Raw genomic sequence first — 16,259 nt, 5'->3', positions numbered from 1 at the left:
TTTTTCTTTGTGCAGAAAGTTTCTGTTTATATCTTAGAAGGGATGTAAAGTCCATGTTTGGCCTGTTTGCTTTTGTATTTGCACAAATGTTTGTGGTTCATTTCCATCCTAAATAAAAAGATATAAAGCTTCAGATATCTCACAAACAAGACCTCACAAAAACCTTAAACTATAGCTAAGAGGCTTTCAGTATTCAATTGTGCCGCACCAGCAAATTATTGCAAGGGAGCACAAAAGAAAACAAATCCTCCTTGTGCCTCGTGGGGTGCCGTATTATCAGGACTAATGTAACATTTAGATTATAAATGTTTGTGGGGTTTTTTTATTGCAGGGTGGAACCAGCCTGATCATAAATTCTAATGGCCCTGTTCAGTCCAGCCCAGATTTAAAGGAGAAGAAGAAATGGTCTTTCTTTAGAAGTGCAGTGAAACAGGACAGGAAAATTGTGCAGGTAGGTTCAAGTTCTTCTCTTTAAATTGTCACAGACTGTTTGTGACTTGGAAGAAAAATAAGAAAAACACATCTCCAGTGGTTTTTATACTGGAACCTCTAAATACAAACACATCTCACTACAAATCTTTTTAATCAAGAAAATAAAGAAAGAAAGGCTAAAGGGGATTGGTCAGAATTCAGTCGAGTTGCAGTGATTGGTTGGAGAAGAAGAAAATACAGTACAGACCAAAGGTTTGGACACACCTTTCTAATTCAATGGGTTTTCTTTATTTTCATGACTATTTATAAGGCAAGAAATCCCACTTATTAACCTGACAGGGCAGGTTGACCTATGAAGTGAAAACCATTTCAGGTGACGACCTCTTGAAGCTCATCAAGAAAACAAAGAAAGAAAGGCTAAAGGGGATTGGTCAAAATTCAGTCGAGTTGCAGTGATTGGTTGGAGAAGAAGAAAATATAGGGAACGTTGAGATGATTGGGAACGATGAGGGAATCTGCATTAATATTTGGAGTTGCCACTATTGGACTCAAATAGTCCAAAACAACCAAACATAACTTTATCAGAATGGTTTCTCAAATAATGATTATTTTTGTAATCAATTATTCTGACAATTAATCAAATATAAAATTCTACAGATTTTTCAAATAACCACTTGTACAAAATTAGAAACACAATAAAAATTCAACAATTCAACTTTTTTAATTAGGAAATAAATTTTTTTATTGCCTAAAATGCAATAATAAAGCATTGCTGTAGTCAATTTGAACTGGAAGAATCTAAAACTAGGACACTTAATGAGTTTTGATTAAAACATTCTTATAAAAAATATTAAATGTATATAAATTGTACAGTTTCTGCTTAATACTGCTCTGAATATATAGTTTCTTTCGAAATGTTTTTTTTTAATCAAGTTAATGTTTAATCATTAATTTGTTGTAATCAAATCATCATGATTAATCGTTTCAGTTCTAGTTTGTTGAACATGCTCGACAATTTGGATTGAGAAACTCAAAGTCAAGATTATTTACAGTGTCTCTTTCATCATGTTTGACCAAACTTTCTCTGTGCTGCAGAACGAGAGAAACGGCTCACTTTCTTACCTGCCTGGCGCCACCGTGTTGACCTACGAAGAGGAGCTTTCTCCAAACAACTCTGCCGCTCTTCAGCACCTCCTGGGTCATCCCGGTGACGCAGAAGGCTCATCCAACAGCGAGGGCAGCCACGAAACGGGCGACTCAGGGCGCTTCTCTCATGACGACACGGAGCTGACCAACTCTGGTCCCAACAGCCGCCCGCCGTCTCTGACGGAGGAGGATGGAGGAGACTTTGACCGTGGCGGGGAGCTGCTGGAGAAGAGTCCCGCTGGCCTCAAGCTGAAGGAGTCTGTCCGAGCCAGCTGCAGTCATCAGGAAGTCCAGAGAAGTTCTCAGAGTGAACTCAGTGTGTAGCTGCTTCTGCGAGTTGGGGTGTAGGTGTGTGTGTGTTTCAGGAAGAAAGGGAGTGTAATTCAATCAGGCATCATACAGCAGGTGAAAAGTAGGTTTGCATGTTTATGCCACATCTGGATTATTTGGTGATTATAAACTAAGAGTGCAGATAATTAGTTCACACAAAGGTAACAAAATCAACCTACTACCTGACTACATAGTAATTAATCAAGATTAATATATATAATTATATATATAATCCTTATATATAATTTATATATATATAAATATATAGTAAAAGAAACATGATCAATATCAATAGAAAAGATTTCTGATAGAATGATTAATAATTTTACTGAACTCCGACAGGTTTCCTCTGAGATGTAGAAAGACGAAAGGCTTTAACCGCTCAACCTCTCACAGCTAGCGAACCAAGGTTGGCGGAATCAACTCACTCACTCTTTGGTTACCTAGCAACAACCTGTTAAGTAACTTGAGCAGCAGCAGTTCAAGTTTTTTTCCCATTGTGCCACATTACTGCTTAAAAATTCAAAAATAAAAAGAGTGTGGAGTGAAATGAGAAAATCCGTGCAATAGCACAAGAGGAAACTGGATAAAACTGGAAAGGCCATGTCACCAGTTTGGCAGTATTTCAGATATTTAAAACAAAGACTCTTTGCAACTAGTCACTTAATTATTTGCAGCGCCATGATGGATGTAGGAAATGAGGCCTGTTTTCCCAAGTTGTTTTTGCCAGTTTAATCATGGCGTCTTCTTATTCGAGTCAGGCTAATTTGTTTTTGAGCGTAACACACCTGGTTGGGGCTCACAGATGGCGGTATTTCCATAAGTTTGAAACAGCTAGCTTAAAAAACCAACCCGTACTTAATCCCTCCTGACGTATTGATCGAATTAACGACTTTGCCTGAATTCAAACCACATGATTGTATCACTATGTCATTAATAGCGTTCTTACACAGGAGGAGACTTAGAAACGTACTAAAGACAAGATGCTAACCTTTTTTTTTGGTAAGCTAGGCTACGTGGCAGTGGGGCATTGTTCCATGGTTACTGATGGTTAGATGCGACACTTGATATCTTTCTAATCATACTTACTTAAAGTATATGAACATTAGTCTTCTTACCTTGTAAAAAGTGTTCGCTGCAAATCAGTGATTACATCGAGGGCTGACAGTCATTATGATTGACGGCTGCTATCAATCCCCGCTGCATCTTTCCTCATTAAAAGTTGTACAATAAAACGACAAGTTTGGTTTTCACGCTTATCTGTTTGTGCAGCCGACCGCGCAGCACCATGTGACCATTTTTACTGCGAAATCAACTAAATAAAGGCAATATTAGGCTAGCACGTGTTTTTGACAGGTTTTACAGGAGCGCATTGGTTGTTTTGACGTCCGTCATGGCGGAGTGGGCGGCGTTTCGAAGAGAGTGACGTCACGTGCCGAGGGCCAATATTGGATCCGAAATGCTTGAATATCTTCCAACATAGCAAAAGTACACATCCAGAAACTAAATCAACAAATAATGTTTTGCTTTACAGGTAGATTTTGTTACCTTTTTACTGTTCTAGAACCAATTAATCAAACACTGACTTAAAAAGGATGCTGAAATTATCACAAGGTTTGAATGTGTGTGAGTTAAGTTTGAGAAAACATAGTAAAGAAGCACAGAGAAGCATTGTATCAATTTGTTGCTTCTTCCTACGAATAGGAACCAACAAAGACAGTATGAAAGTAATTTTGTTCAACTTTTTCTGTCTGTGAATGTCTTTTTTTTTTTTACTTTCTTTTCATTTTTTTGTATATTTTGGAACAAAAATCTCACCCACCATGAATGTTAAAAGATTGTCTGAAATGTCAAAAAAAGGCATTTCTGAGATTATTTATGAGAGTTTATCACTGGAGCAGAAGGGAAATGTGAATCCTTTTTGCAGATTATCTACCTCGGTTACCCTCAGGGCAAACCTTTCACTAAATATTTAATAACTACTTTTGTTGCATGGTGAGCTGTTTCAGCTGCATCACTTGCTCTACTTCCTGATGACCGTTTCCTCCGTTTGTCATCCCTTTTATTTTGCGTTGTTTGATTTGGCGGATGGTAAGGGCGCTGTAGCTTCCTCCTCTCACTCCACCTGCTGTGTGGAATGAAGGCTTTAAACTTCACATTCACTTTGTTATTTAACCCCTCAGATGTTGCTGAGGTACTGAGCCAGTATTAATAATATTTGTGTTAATTTTTTTGTCCATTATTGAGAGAAATGATGAATGTCAGCTTTTGTTCTGTATGTCGGTGCAGTTGCCCTTGCTACTCGCGTTTTATACTACCTCGTTTTAATTGTTTTTATTGTCGTTCTCTCTTCTTAAACTCAGGGAACAAGGTTTAGTACGTTTGAAAAGCCATGTGGTATTACATGGCGAACTGACAGGGTATCTTCTCAGTACTAACCTGTTTAATGTTTTATTACCTTCAGACAAAAAGCTGAAAATGTATTGAATGTACCTCTGACGTTGTGAGCACGCCGTTCAGACGTTGGATAGATCCCCCTCCCCTTTTGCAGTGTCTGTTTTTACAAGGATCAGTGTTCACTTGATTTGTGTAAACATTCACACCAGAAGTGCTTGCAGTGGCATATCTGAACAGAAAAGCTTTATAATTGGCCTTAATGTGGGCGGCGTCCCCGGTCTGGGTGAGGGAGCCGTTTCACGTGAGGATGCGACACATGAAGAATGATTGTAGTGAAAGCGTTGGAAAGTGTTTAATCAGAGATTGAAGTGAAGAATGAACACCATAAAATGTTTTACCTCTAAAGAATCTATTTTTCTTAGATGATGTACTTCAGAGGAGTACACCTTGTAGTTACTTTGTAGTTTGTTTTTTATCTGCTAGCGTAGGTGAAGATTAGCACTTGTCTGCCACGTAGTTTATGTTAAAGGTGAATATGCAGCGGTGACCGTGACGCTAATATCCAAAGAGTTGTTTGCTGATTTATTTGAGTTTATTTTTGGCCTCTCGGCTGATCTTTGGAGGACAGAGAAATAATCAAAGGAGACCAAAGTGGCTTCAGGGATCAGTTGAGGCGTTGCTCCTCAAACAAAGCCTTGCACATTAGTGGCCTTGGCCCGCGACGAAGAGTCCTGGAGGTTGTGGGTTGAAACTCTGAGGAAGTGTCCAGCTTCATGGAGTGACTTCTAATAATCAAGATTATGCACGCTGACCAAATTTTCCTTCTGCAGAGTTCCTCATAAGCTATTGCAAACAGATGTAGGTGATATTAAGAGATAAATATGTTATATTATATTGATTAGTGGTCTGTGTTGCAGCAGTGCAGGTAGATGTGCACCCACTAATTGTCTCCTCTACAGAATAATTTAGAGAATACTTTATTATAAAAAAAAGAACAAATGTGTCATTATATTCAGATTTATTGTCTATATTTTGATAATGCATCTTTTTTAAAAGTCACAAAATGTAACTGGATTTTTGTTTGTAGACGTAGTGGGTGCACAAACGTTGCCATGCTTCTGTGTCGTTAATCAGAGGACTCTGCAGAGGATTCAATCATGTGAGATGACAAGTGACACAATCAGTTTCAATTTCTTTTGAAAGGCAAACAATATGAACCAAAGATTTATTTTCTAATCCTCACCGCTGCACATTGGCCCAAATTCAGTTTATAAACATCCTATCTTTGTGTCAAATGATATTATCAGTGTTTTGATGCACAGTTTATATCTTTTTTTCTATGAGAGCAACCTGGAAACTGGATTTATTTCCACCTAAATAATGTATTGTTAGTTTTAAATCAGGATAAGGTGCTGTTGTTCTTCCACTAAGATAAAACAATGACTGTTTAATTTCAGTGTCTTTGTATTTCATGTATTTGTGACTTAAAGACCCAATCTAGAATATGACAACTTTTTCTTTTTTTAACCTTACAGCTTTTGTAAGGAAGTGATGTGCAGTGATAAAGATTGCATCCTGCTTTTTAAAAACAAGGCTGAAATAAGTCCAGTTGTCATAAAACCTGGTTCATAGTTGGATCTTTAAATCTCATGCAGGTGAACGAGGGCTACCTCATTTGTTTGTTCGATCTTTTTTTTGTTTCAGTGCAGAAGGTTTGCTGCTCTTTCTCGTTAAAGGTGTTGGAATGATGTTCCTGTCCGATTATGTGAATTTGAAGGAATAAAGCACGGAGTGGACAAAACGCGCTCTCTGTTTTCTCCCTTCTCTGAGCCGTGGAGCGCTGTGGGTCATTTACAGTCTGACTCAGGGGGATCCACAGCCGCTTCCCCTCAAATAAAAAAAAACAGGTTTCAAGCTTTGAAATTGAATGTACCTTTTTGTAATTAGTATGTTATTTGATATTTTCTGTTATTCTCATGTTATGTATTTGTCATAAAATTACAAGATGTTTTTTTTCCAAATTGTTTAGAAAGATTTTAGACAATTGCCTTATGAAAAAGTCTGATTCTCAGTTTAAATAAAATTACAAAAATCTCTTAAGTGTTTTCTTTACATGGTTTTTAAATTTTTATGTTTTTAGATTATTTTAACAATTTTTTAAAAGAATTGTTTTCTACACTTAAACTGCACAGATTTTGCTTGGTATGCTGTTTATTATTTCAGAGAGATTTATTTTCCACACAACAAAAACATATGGTTTTAAAATGAATAAAACATCACAGACGCTGATCATGACTGATATCTAACAGCACAGTCACATGTTTAATATAATTTAATTTAGCAAACGTGGGAGCACACAGACACTGAAAAATACTTTTGAAAGTGAGAAAATACATGAGAAAGGATGCAACAATATTGAATTTAAGCCTTAAATGACTTTTTTAAGCTTGAATTTAAATTAACTTCCTCTTAACCATGATGAAAACAGTTCTACATTTAGACACTTTGCATTTATAACACTTTTAATTAAATAAATTGTAATTACGGTAGAAGACAATAGAAAGATATCAGATACTGAATAAAAAAATTAACAGTTCACATTCATACTTGTAACTGCAGAAATTTTAAATCACTCCATCAATCTGTCGTTCCTCAGGCTTTTCAAAAGGCATTTGAAGTTTTTTAGACTTTGGGTGCCGGATCTCAAGAATTAAAACCTAAATAAGGACATGATCCAAGTAACTTCATGTCTCTGTGGTGACCAGTGATGGCATAGTTACTTTGCAAAAGTAACTTTAATCGGATTACTAATTAATTCTTGAAAAAGTAACTTAAATTCCTAATTACTTGATTTGAAAAGTAATTAAGTTACATTAAAAGTAACTTTTCTAGTTACTTTCAGCAGCTGTTGACAATAATGTTCCACCACCTGTGAAAATTACATTGAGCTTTGCAAATACTTAATTGCAAGTTATTGTATGACGGAAACATCAACAATGTGTCTCTACTAACAAGGCTGAACTGAAAGGGAGATTGTTTAATGGTTACTACAGTACAAAAAAAAAAAAACTTTAACGGTCCAAGATTTTCAGACTTGAAATCAAATTTCAAATAAATCGTGTGAAAATAAAGTTGCCCCCAATGTTTATCTTCAAAGTTTAACATTGTCAATGTTAAGCTTCAGCCACCAATGGTTATCGTTATCGTGGCTGTTTAATGCCATCCGGGATGTTTAACTTTATCTCTGATGTTTAGCATTTAATATCCAGGATATTTAACGTTGTCCCCGATTTTTTTATTTAATTAAGGACAATGCTTTCCGTTATCTTTGATGTTTAACATAATTGGCAATGTTTATCAGATGTCAAATTTCATCTCCAGAAAAGTTTCCTTTTTTGCATTAAACGTTGGAGATAAAGTAAAACATTCCAGATACAGATAATGACAATTTAACCTTATATAACCTTAAACATCAAGGACAATGTTAAGCACTGGAGATAAAATTAAAAAATGGAAAAAATTTATTCATCCATGGATGGATGAAGGGAACCAGGCATGGATAGATGGATGAAGGGAACCAGGCATGGATAGATGGATGAAGGGAACCAGGCATGGATAGATGGATGAAGGGAACCAGGCATGGATAGATGGAGTTCATCTGGCTTCTCATCAGGACTGTATAGTTAAATCTTCATTTTCTTCTCTCAGTTCTGCCCAGCAGGAGAAGCTCACTGTGTCTCCTCTCTTCCAGCCTCCATTGGCTCAATGTGACATAGCAACTCAAACTCAACAGGTGAGGCCATTTTCAAGCTGTTTGATCTCAAATCTCCTCCATCAATGGCGCCTCAGATAAGCGAGTCGTAGCGACACACTGGTTCGGCTCACCATCAATCTGCTGTAGGACACCTGGTGAAACTCTCCCTGCTCAGACACAAATAAAAAGGACAAACAGGAAATCAAAGATTAATTATTTTCACCAACATTTATTATGTTGTTGTGGTGGAAAATAAAAACCCAACTGAGAAGAAAGAAGCTGCTGAGTGGAGGAACAAAGGGAAGAAGTCCTCTTCATTCTCAAACTTTAAATTCTAATGAACATTTAACACTGGAACTGGAAGACATTTAAAATATTCTAAATAAACAAACAAACGACAAAAAAAATAAATTATGTAGTTTCTGGTTTCAACTAAACCTTTTATTAAAGAACAATTTTGTTTACAAAACACCAGAATGAAGACTTTATTCATCCAGTTTTTGGTAGAAAGAGAAACAAATCATGCAAATGGAAATTGAGGACAGGAAGGCGACAACAGGACAGGTGCAGGTTCCAAGTTAAACTCTAATGACTAAGAATGAAATCACTTTTCAAAAACTCACTTTTAAATATTACTTAAATAAACAGCAAAATACCTGCAGCATTCCTTAAGGAAGATTGCTAAGAAAGTTTCAAGTCAAAATGGAGAACAATCAGGAAGCGTCACCTGGAAAAGCTTTCAGGGTTTCCTCCAGAAAACCTGCTGAGCCCAGTGGAAGAGCTGCGGGGCTCGTCCATCAGCAATCTGCTGCGTATTTGGATTAAAAAATGTCTAAGTGATCTCTGGGCTGCTCTTGGTCCTATCCCTCACCTAGGACCAGTTTGTCCTGGCAGACCCGACCCAAATAGAGCCATGAAGCCTCCGATGGCTCCTAGGATCACTGGGACACTCAAACCCCTCCACCACGATAAGGTGGCAGCCCACGGAGGGGAAAAAACAAAGACAGAAACAGTTCCATTCTCTGACCTGAACTGATCTGGAGAGAGGCCAGAAGGTGGCGCTCTGGTGTTTCTAACTAAACAACCAGCTTAGTTAGAAACAAAATATTTTCTAACTAAAAAGTATAGTTAGAAACTAAGCTTCTTGTTTGCTCAGTTATTTTTCTCTCCACAGAAGCTACACCTGGTCTGGCGTTGATTAGCTGTGGTTGGTTCCTGGAAAAGGTCATTGGCTGACATGATGCTGCCATCACCTAACCGTTCTCCCTCTCCTTTTCATTTCCATGAACATGGAAAGTTCTCCTGATCAGTTGACCTGTTGTTGTGTCTCTGCTCTGTCTTCTCTCAGCTCCAGTCGGTCATGGCAGATGGCTGCTGGTACTGAGCCCGGTTCTGGTTCTGCTGGAGGTTTCTTCCTGGTAGAGGGGAGTTCTTCTTCTCCACTGTCGCTACATGCATGTTCTGTATGAGGGACTGCTGTAAAGTGAACAACTGGACACAAGCGATTTGCTTTCGCCCCCTGCTGGTCAGATGGAGTGAATGCTGTAAGTAATGACTCTACAATCTGCTGGGCTTTATTTGGTACAACTTTTTAAATTACTTTATAACTAAATTATAAATTAACGTATGAATTGATAACTTGGATCAATAGTAATCTGACTAAATTGAAATGATTTTTCATAAAATGCATTGATAACATTGTTGTGAATTAGCGTTATAATTATAAGCTTTTAACCTTTTGCTATCTACTTTTATTATTTTGAATGTTTTGGTATCTACTTTTATTATTTTGAATGTTTTGGTATCTACTTTTATTATTTTGAATGTTTTGGTATCTAATTTTATGGTTTTGAATATTTTGGTATCTATTTTGGGGGTTTTGAACTTTCTTGATTTGTTTATTGGGGTTTTTGTTTGTTTTTTTATATTGTTTTTTGGTGGGGATTATTTGTTAGTTCGAAAGTTCAATTTTATATATTGCCAATTCACAACAAATGTCATCTCAATGCACTTTGAAGTAACTATAGTTCAATCACATATACTCCAATTTCTAGGACAATAAGCTCAGTTGATTATTAAAGTAGTTTAAAAAGTTGTACCAAATAAAACCCAGCAGATTGTATAGAGTCATTACTTACAGCATTCACTCCATCTGACCAGCAGGGGGCGAAAGCAAATCGCTTGTGTCCAGTTGTTCACTTTACAGCAGTCCCTCATACAGAACACGCATGTAGCGACAGTGGAGAAGAAGAACTCCCCTCTACCAGGAAGAAACCTCCAGCAGAACCAGAACCGGGCTCAGTACCAGCAGCCATCTGCCATGACCGACTGGAGCTGAGAGAAGACAGAGCAGAGACACAACAACAGGTCAACTGATCAGGAGAACTTTCCATGTTCGTGGAAATGAAAAGGAGAGGGAGAACGGTTAGGTGATGGCAACATCATGTCAGCCAATGACCTTTTCCAGGAACCAACCACAGCTAATCAACGCCAGACCAGGTGTAGCTTCTGTGGAGAGAAAAATAACTGAGAAAACAAAAGCAGTTGAAATAAATAATGCAGCAGAAATAGACAATGACAAACGGCAGCATAAATACAGACAGATCACAATAAACGCCATAACCATGGTAACACTAAAATGATGCAAGAACACATCCTCAAAAATCAATATACATTAAATTCTAACATTTAACACAGAAGTTGGAAGATATTTTACATATCTAAAATAAATAAACAAAACAAAATTAATAATGAAATCTCTAAACAAAATTGTCCATAAAAAAAAGAAAAAAAAAAAGAAACAATGGCTGGATGAGGCCAAAGTACCAAACTGAAGACTTATCCAGTTTTTGGTAGGAAGAAATAAATAAACAGATAAACTGAAGTCGTTTTGATAAATGTTTTAAGTTCAGCCATTTTCCTCTGTCGGCCGATGGGGAGCGATGAAGGGCGAAATCCGAGACAAAAAAAGATGATCCAGGAGGATTCCTGAAGGACAACAGGACAGAAAGACAACAAGACCTGTGCAGGTTTAAGGTTAATCCCTTTAACTCTGAAATTGTCACTTTTCAAAAACTCAAGAGACTTCTTAAATTACCTTCTTAGTAACCTTTATAATGGATTCCATACACATATTTGACTGAAGAATAAAGTTTGGTTGGTTAGTTTTTATACCTTTACCCGTCGGGAGGGTTCGTCTTCACACAAACCCGACCGAAAGGCAACTAACCCCTTACCCGTTGGTAGGGTTCGTCTTCACACAAACCCGACCGAAAGGCAACTAACCCCTTACCCGTCGGTAGGGTTCGTTATCACACAAACCCGACCGAAAGGCAACTAACCCCTTACCCGTCGGTAGGGTTCGTCTTCACACAAACCCGACCGAAGGACAACTAACCCCTTACCTGTTGGGAGGGTTCGTTATCACACAAACCCGACCGAAGGGCAACTAACCCCTTACCCGTCGGTAGGGTTCGTCTTCACACAAACCCGACCGAAAGGTAACTAAGCCGTTCCCCGTCGGGAGGGTTCGTCTTCACACAAACCCGACCGAAAGGCAACTAAGCCGTTCCCCGTCGGTAGGGTTCGTCTTCACACAAACCCAACCGAAGGGTAACTAACCCCTTACCCGTCGGTAGGGTTCGTCTTCACACAAACCCAACCGAAGGGCAACTAACCCCTTACCAGTCGGTAGGGTTCGTCTTCACACAAACCCGACCAAAGGGCAACTAACCCCTTACCCTAATCCTAACCCTTTGGAACTGCGTGTGAAAACAAACACCAAACACACAACCTTTTATTACCCTCGGTAACAAAAGGTTACCAAGGATAACCACTGTTGGTTAACCAAAAAGATCTTTGTAACCAAGATCAGAACTCCTACATTTCAAATGACCTACCGTGTTTTTCTTGCGTGGAGTATTGTGCATGGAATGGATCGACCCCTTCGTTGTACTCGTTAGTTACTAAATTTCTTGAACTCATCTGATGACTTCATAGCCTTGAGGAGTGGCTACCGGGAGTACCAAACCACATTTCCTGGCCTTGTATTCACAATCCGAGGCCATCTGGTGTCTTCGGAGTAATCGTTCCATCTCAACAAAAAGTGTTGATCGGCTTCCATATCATGTCCATATACCATAGCTTCCTGGTCCATATACCATAGCTTCCCGGTCCATATCATGTCCATATACCATAGCTTCCCGGTCTATATACCACAGCTTCCAAAAGTCTAATTTTGGAATACTTTCCAAAATGAGACCAACACTGCACCAATTATACCATGTGGTTTTAAGGCCTTAAATTCTCTATGAGCTCAAAACTACCATCCACCGCCATAGACATTGGGGATGCATGTGGTTACCAAAAATAAAAGAAGAAAAAAGCTGCAGCTATCCAACATTGATTAAAAGTTATGCAAGTTGAAGCAGAGACTCATACTGAAGATGTATGCTGTGACAGTGGATAGGAAAAACTTCCCTTTAAGAGGAAGACTTTGCCAAAAAAAGTTAACAATGCACCAAGTAAGTAAGTTTAAGCAATGCCTCCTACTGAGGAGCCACATAAGACTTCCCAAAATAAGGTTTATATTGCACCTTATTTAAATTGGTTAGAGGCTAAGCAATGAGTCATACTGAGGACCCCATCTGGTGACAGTGGAGAGGAAAAACTTCCCTTTAACAGGAAGATTTTCAAAAAGAAATAATTCCCTTTAACAGGAAGATTTTCCAAAAATAAAACCTTCCCTTTAACAGGAAGACTTCCAGCAAAATGAACACTACACCAATTACATAAATTCATTATAAATAAGCTTAAGCATAAGCAATGCCTCCTACTGAGGATCTACGTGGTAAGAATGGAAAAACTGCCCTTTAACAGGAAGATTTTCAAAAAGAAATGCTTCCCTTTAACAGGAAGACTTTCCAAAATAAGGTTGATAATACACCAATTATTTAAATTGGTTAATTATTTAAATTGTTAAAAGTTAAGACTTCCCTTTAACAGGAAGACTTTTCAAAATGAGGCTAAGACGGCACCAATTATTTTAATTGGTTAACAGTTAAGTAAGCTAAATCAATGCCTCATATTTAAGATGCATGTAATGACAGTGGAGAGGATAAACTTCCCTTTAACAGGAAGAACCCTCCAGCAGAACCAGAAGTTGGCTCTGTATGAAAGGTATGAAAGGCCATCTGTCACTACCCCCGAGGGATTTGAAAAGACAGAATAAAGAGAGAGACAGAAAAAGAGCTGCTCCAGGAGTACAGAATAAAGAGAGAGACAGAAAAAGAAAAAGAGCTGCTCCAGGAGTACAGAATAAAGAGAGAGACAGGAAAAGAAAAAGAGCTGCTCCAGGAGTATTTCTATAGGAGAAAAGAGTGTTAGTTATAGTAGAAGCTACTTTGGTGGCTTCATCTATGAGAAAAAAAAGTTATTTGTAACAAAAGGTCCTCCAGTTGCTTAGTCTAGGAGAAAAAATGGGTTAAAACAAACTTAAACACTGAAGGACAGGTCCCAGTCGGTCCTCTCCAGATGGAAAACATGGAGCTCAGCTGAAAACCTGTAAATAAGAGATGGTGGATTACAGTGTGAACATTACCTCTGGGACCTCCGGCCTGCAGCTCCAGGAGATCTCTCCGTTGTCCATCCTCGTCCAGACGAAATGAAGTCAAATGACGAAATTGCACGAGGACACGCGTTGTTTCGGCGCAAAAACGAATCGGTTTTCGCATTTGAATTGAACGTAAATTAAATTTGTTTGAGTTTTTGAATTATTAAAGTATGGAGCTAAATATTAAATAGGTACAAAAAAATATAAAAGTATGTATGTTAAAATATAAAGACCTCACCTTCACCCAAAAACATATTTGATATTCATTGGAAAGATAAATATTATCCTAATGGAGCTATACTAATGTCAATATAGACACATTATATTAGTACTAATAAGTAGGTATGTTGTCAAGGTTTATTATAGTGATATATACAAAGCCTAAGCTGAATCACTTCTTACAGTCTCTAAACTGTATTTGCCAAGTTCTTGGCAGCCTTCTCTCTTTCACATCACAACTGACTTTAAGCCAGGAACTGCAGATTGTAGACATCAGATTCTAGTTGCACCTAAACCTAAAAAGGTCACAAGACCACAACAACTGCTTCAAACACTAAAAAGCCAAAGACCGAAGGATTTACAGCAGCAGAATCCTTCTCAGCTCATTGACTCTCAGCAGAGAATCAAACCAAACCAGCACACCAAGAGGCCTAGCGTTGGCCTTCAACATTAGCAGCGTAGCAAAACCCGCAACAGCTCCTACCCTGAGATGTCTTCTGGACCCGCCATTGGAACAGTTCTTTGACTTAACCAACCTTTGATGGGTCGGGCGGATCCGCCAGGCACCTTGTAGGGAATCCTCAGCTTGACGGAAGCGATCCTCAGCTTGATTGAAGGGAATCCTCAGCTTGATTGAAGGGAATCCTCAGCTTGATTGTAGTATATCCAGAATCGATCAACTGCTAGCTCCAGACGCCATTATATCACCTCAGATGTTTCAGGGACGCCAGCAACCAAACTGCCGCTGAGAGGCCATGGTCGGGTCTCTCCTTGTGTGCTGCTCTGTTTAGACACAAAAAATGCCCTCACTAACGTCATCGATGGAAAAAGACAAAAAACTGGGAAAAATAACTTACCGAATAACCAACGCAGCGATTTCAAACGTGGCTCTCCCGCGGCCTACTTGGCATCACTGCGGCCTGCTCGTAGGTCAAGTACAAGGCCCCAAACTAGGCCTCGATAAACACTGACACGATTTCAATCGCATCCACAAAAGTTTCAGTCATAAGTCTGGGCGTCCGCTCGGATTCCGCTTCTTGGGAGATCAGAAAATATCATTTTTAATCCAGGTCGTCCCAAAATTCATGAATATCAGACCGTTAGTTCCGTGTCTCGTGCAGCCAGGTGCTAGCCGCATCTTTTTAAAAAAAACGCTCCACCTAGAAGCTGCGTCATATTTCTATCCAGCATGGCGCATGCGCGTCACGCTCATTAATAACAAAAATGGCGCCATTAGCCACTGTTGTCAGATTTGACATTTTTCAGTCCAAACAGGGTAAAACTAAACCTGTAAAACCTGCCCAACTGTAAAGAAACAGTGCAGATCTAAACCTCTAATAAAATTCATGTTAATAGCACTATAGGTTTTATTCATAAGCTATTCCTAATGTATATTTAGAATAATTTAAAGAAATAGCAAAGTTTTATATGTATTTTTTATAATGTAGGACTGTAGATTTCTTTTAAGTTTACAATATATTTTCTTTCTTTCTCTCTCTCTCTCTCTCTCTCTATCTATCTATCTATCTATCTATCTATCTATATATCTATATATATATATATATATATATATATATATATATATATATATATTCCCCTTCCCACTAGTTGAGTGATATATATATATATAGAGAGAGAGAGAGAGAGATCTATATATTTGTTTTTATATTTTCAGAGCTTAACACCAAACTGCTGCTCCAGTATGACCCAACTCTTATGGAGAGTGAAGAGTGTCAAATTACAATAACTAGCTTATGTAATAATTATTTAAGTGTGCCATTAATTTAAAACTCTTCACTGTTCATATATCGGTGTCTTTTTTATCCATCTTTAAATTATATCAGCTTAAAGTTTTGTAAAATACATTTTTCTTTATCTTTGATTATTTTTTTGCAAATATCAGTCAACAGATCTTACTTAAATGTTCAGCTTGGATTTAATTTTAGTATAAATAAAAAAAATATTTTAAAAAATCTGAAGAGCCCCTTTGGAGCAGAAAGAGTCGACTCTTTTTTTTATTGATCTGAGCCAAATGAGCCGGTTCTCTAAAGAGAGCCAGACTTCCCACGTGAGCCCTTCCCACTAGCTGAGTGAAGCTGACACCCACCCACGTCAAAAAACCCAGCAAATAGTCTGAGTGGTTTGTGCTACGTTTGTGCAGGTTTGTGCCGTTAAAACTGTCGTTTGTGTACGGTGACCCTAATGTTGTTGTGTTTTTGATTTTGTTGAAGTGGTTTGCACCTCAGGGCCACCGTATTTATGCAGCTTTGGTTTCTGAGATATTAAAAAATACTTTTTAGGTCATCCAGAGTTTACCAGAGTTCACCATTCCTCCTTATTGCTCCAAAACAAACCAAAGTGAGCTACTTC

The 16,259-nt window shown here is 38.1% G+C and overlaps 1 protein-coding gene and 1 long non-coding RNA gene across 2 annotated transcripts in view; one reads left to right on the top strand and one right to left on the bottom strand.

Moving 5' to 3' along the window:
• prtga (protogenin homolog a (Gallus gallus)) overlaps positions 1 to 6,399 on the top strand; it is a 38,770-nt gene extending 32,371 nt beyond the window's left edge. The window contains exons 18-19 of the mRNA XM_028015874.1: positions 332 to 451; positions 1,528 to 6,399. Of these exons, the coding sequence (XP_027871675.1) occupies positions 332 to 451; positions 1,528 to 1,902 (495 nt within the window). The 3' untranslated portion in view covers positions 1,903 to 6,399. The remainder of the gene's footprint in view (positions 1 to 331; positions 452 to 1,527) is intronic.
• On the bottom strand, positions 5,636 to 9,395 carry LOC114143642 (uncharacterized). The gene is made up of 2 exons (XR_003595286.1): positions 8,787 to 9,395; positions 5,636 to 8,226 (listed from the first exon to the last, which is right to left on the bottom strand). It is a non-coding gene; the product is annotated as an uncharacterized LOC114143642 (long non-coding RNA).
• Between the last annotated feature and the right edge of the window lie 6,864 nt (positions 9,396 to 16,259).

Source organism: Xiphophorus couchianus, chromosome 4 (assembly GCF_001444195.1).
Source record: "Xiphophorus couchianus chromosome 4, X_couchianus-1.0, whole genome shotgun sequence".
Lineage (NCBI taxonomy): Eukaryota > Metazoa > Chordata > Actinopteri > Cyprinodontiformes > Poeciliidae > Xiphophorus > Xiphophorus couchianus.
This window is presented reverse-complemented; position numbering and strand designations above follow the sequence as displayed.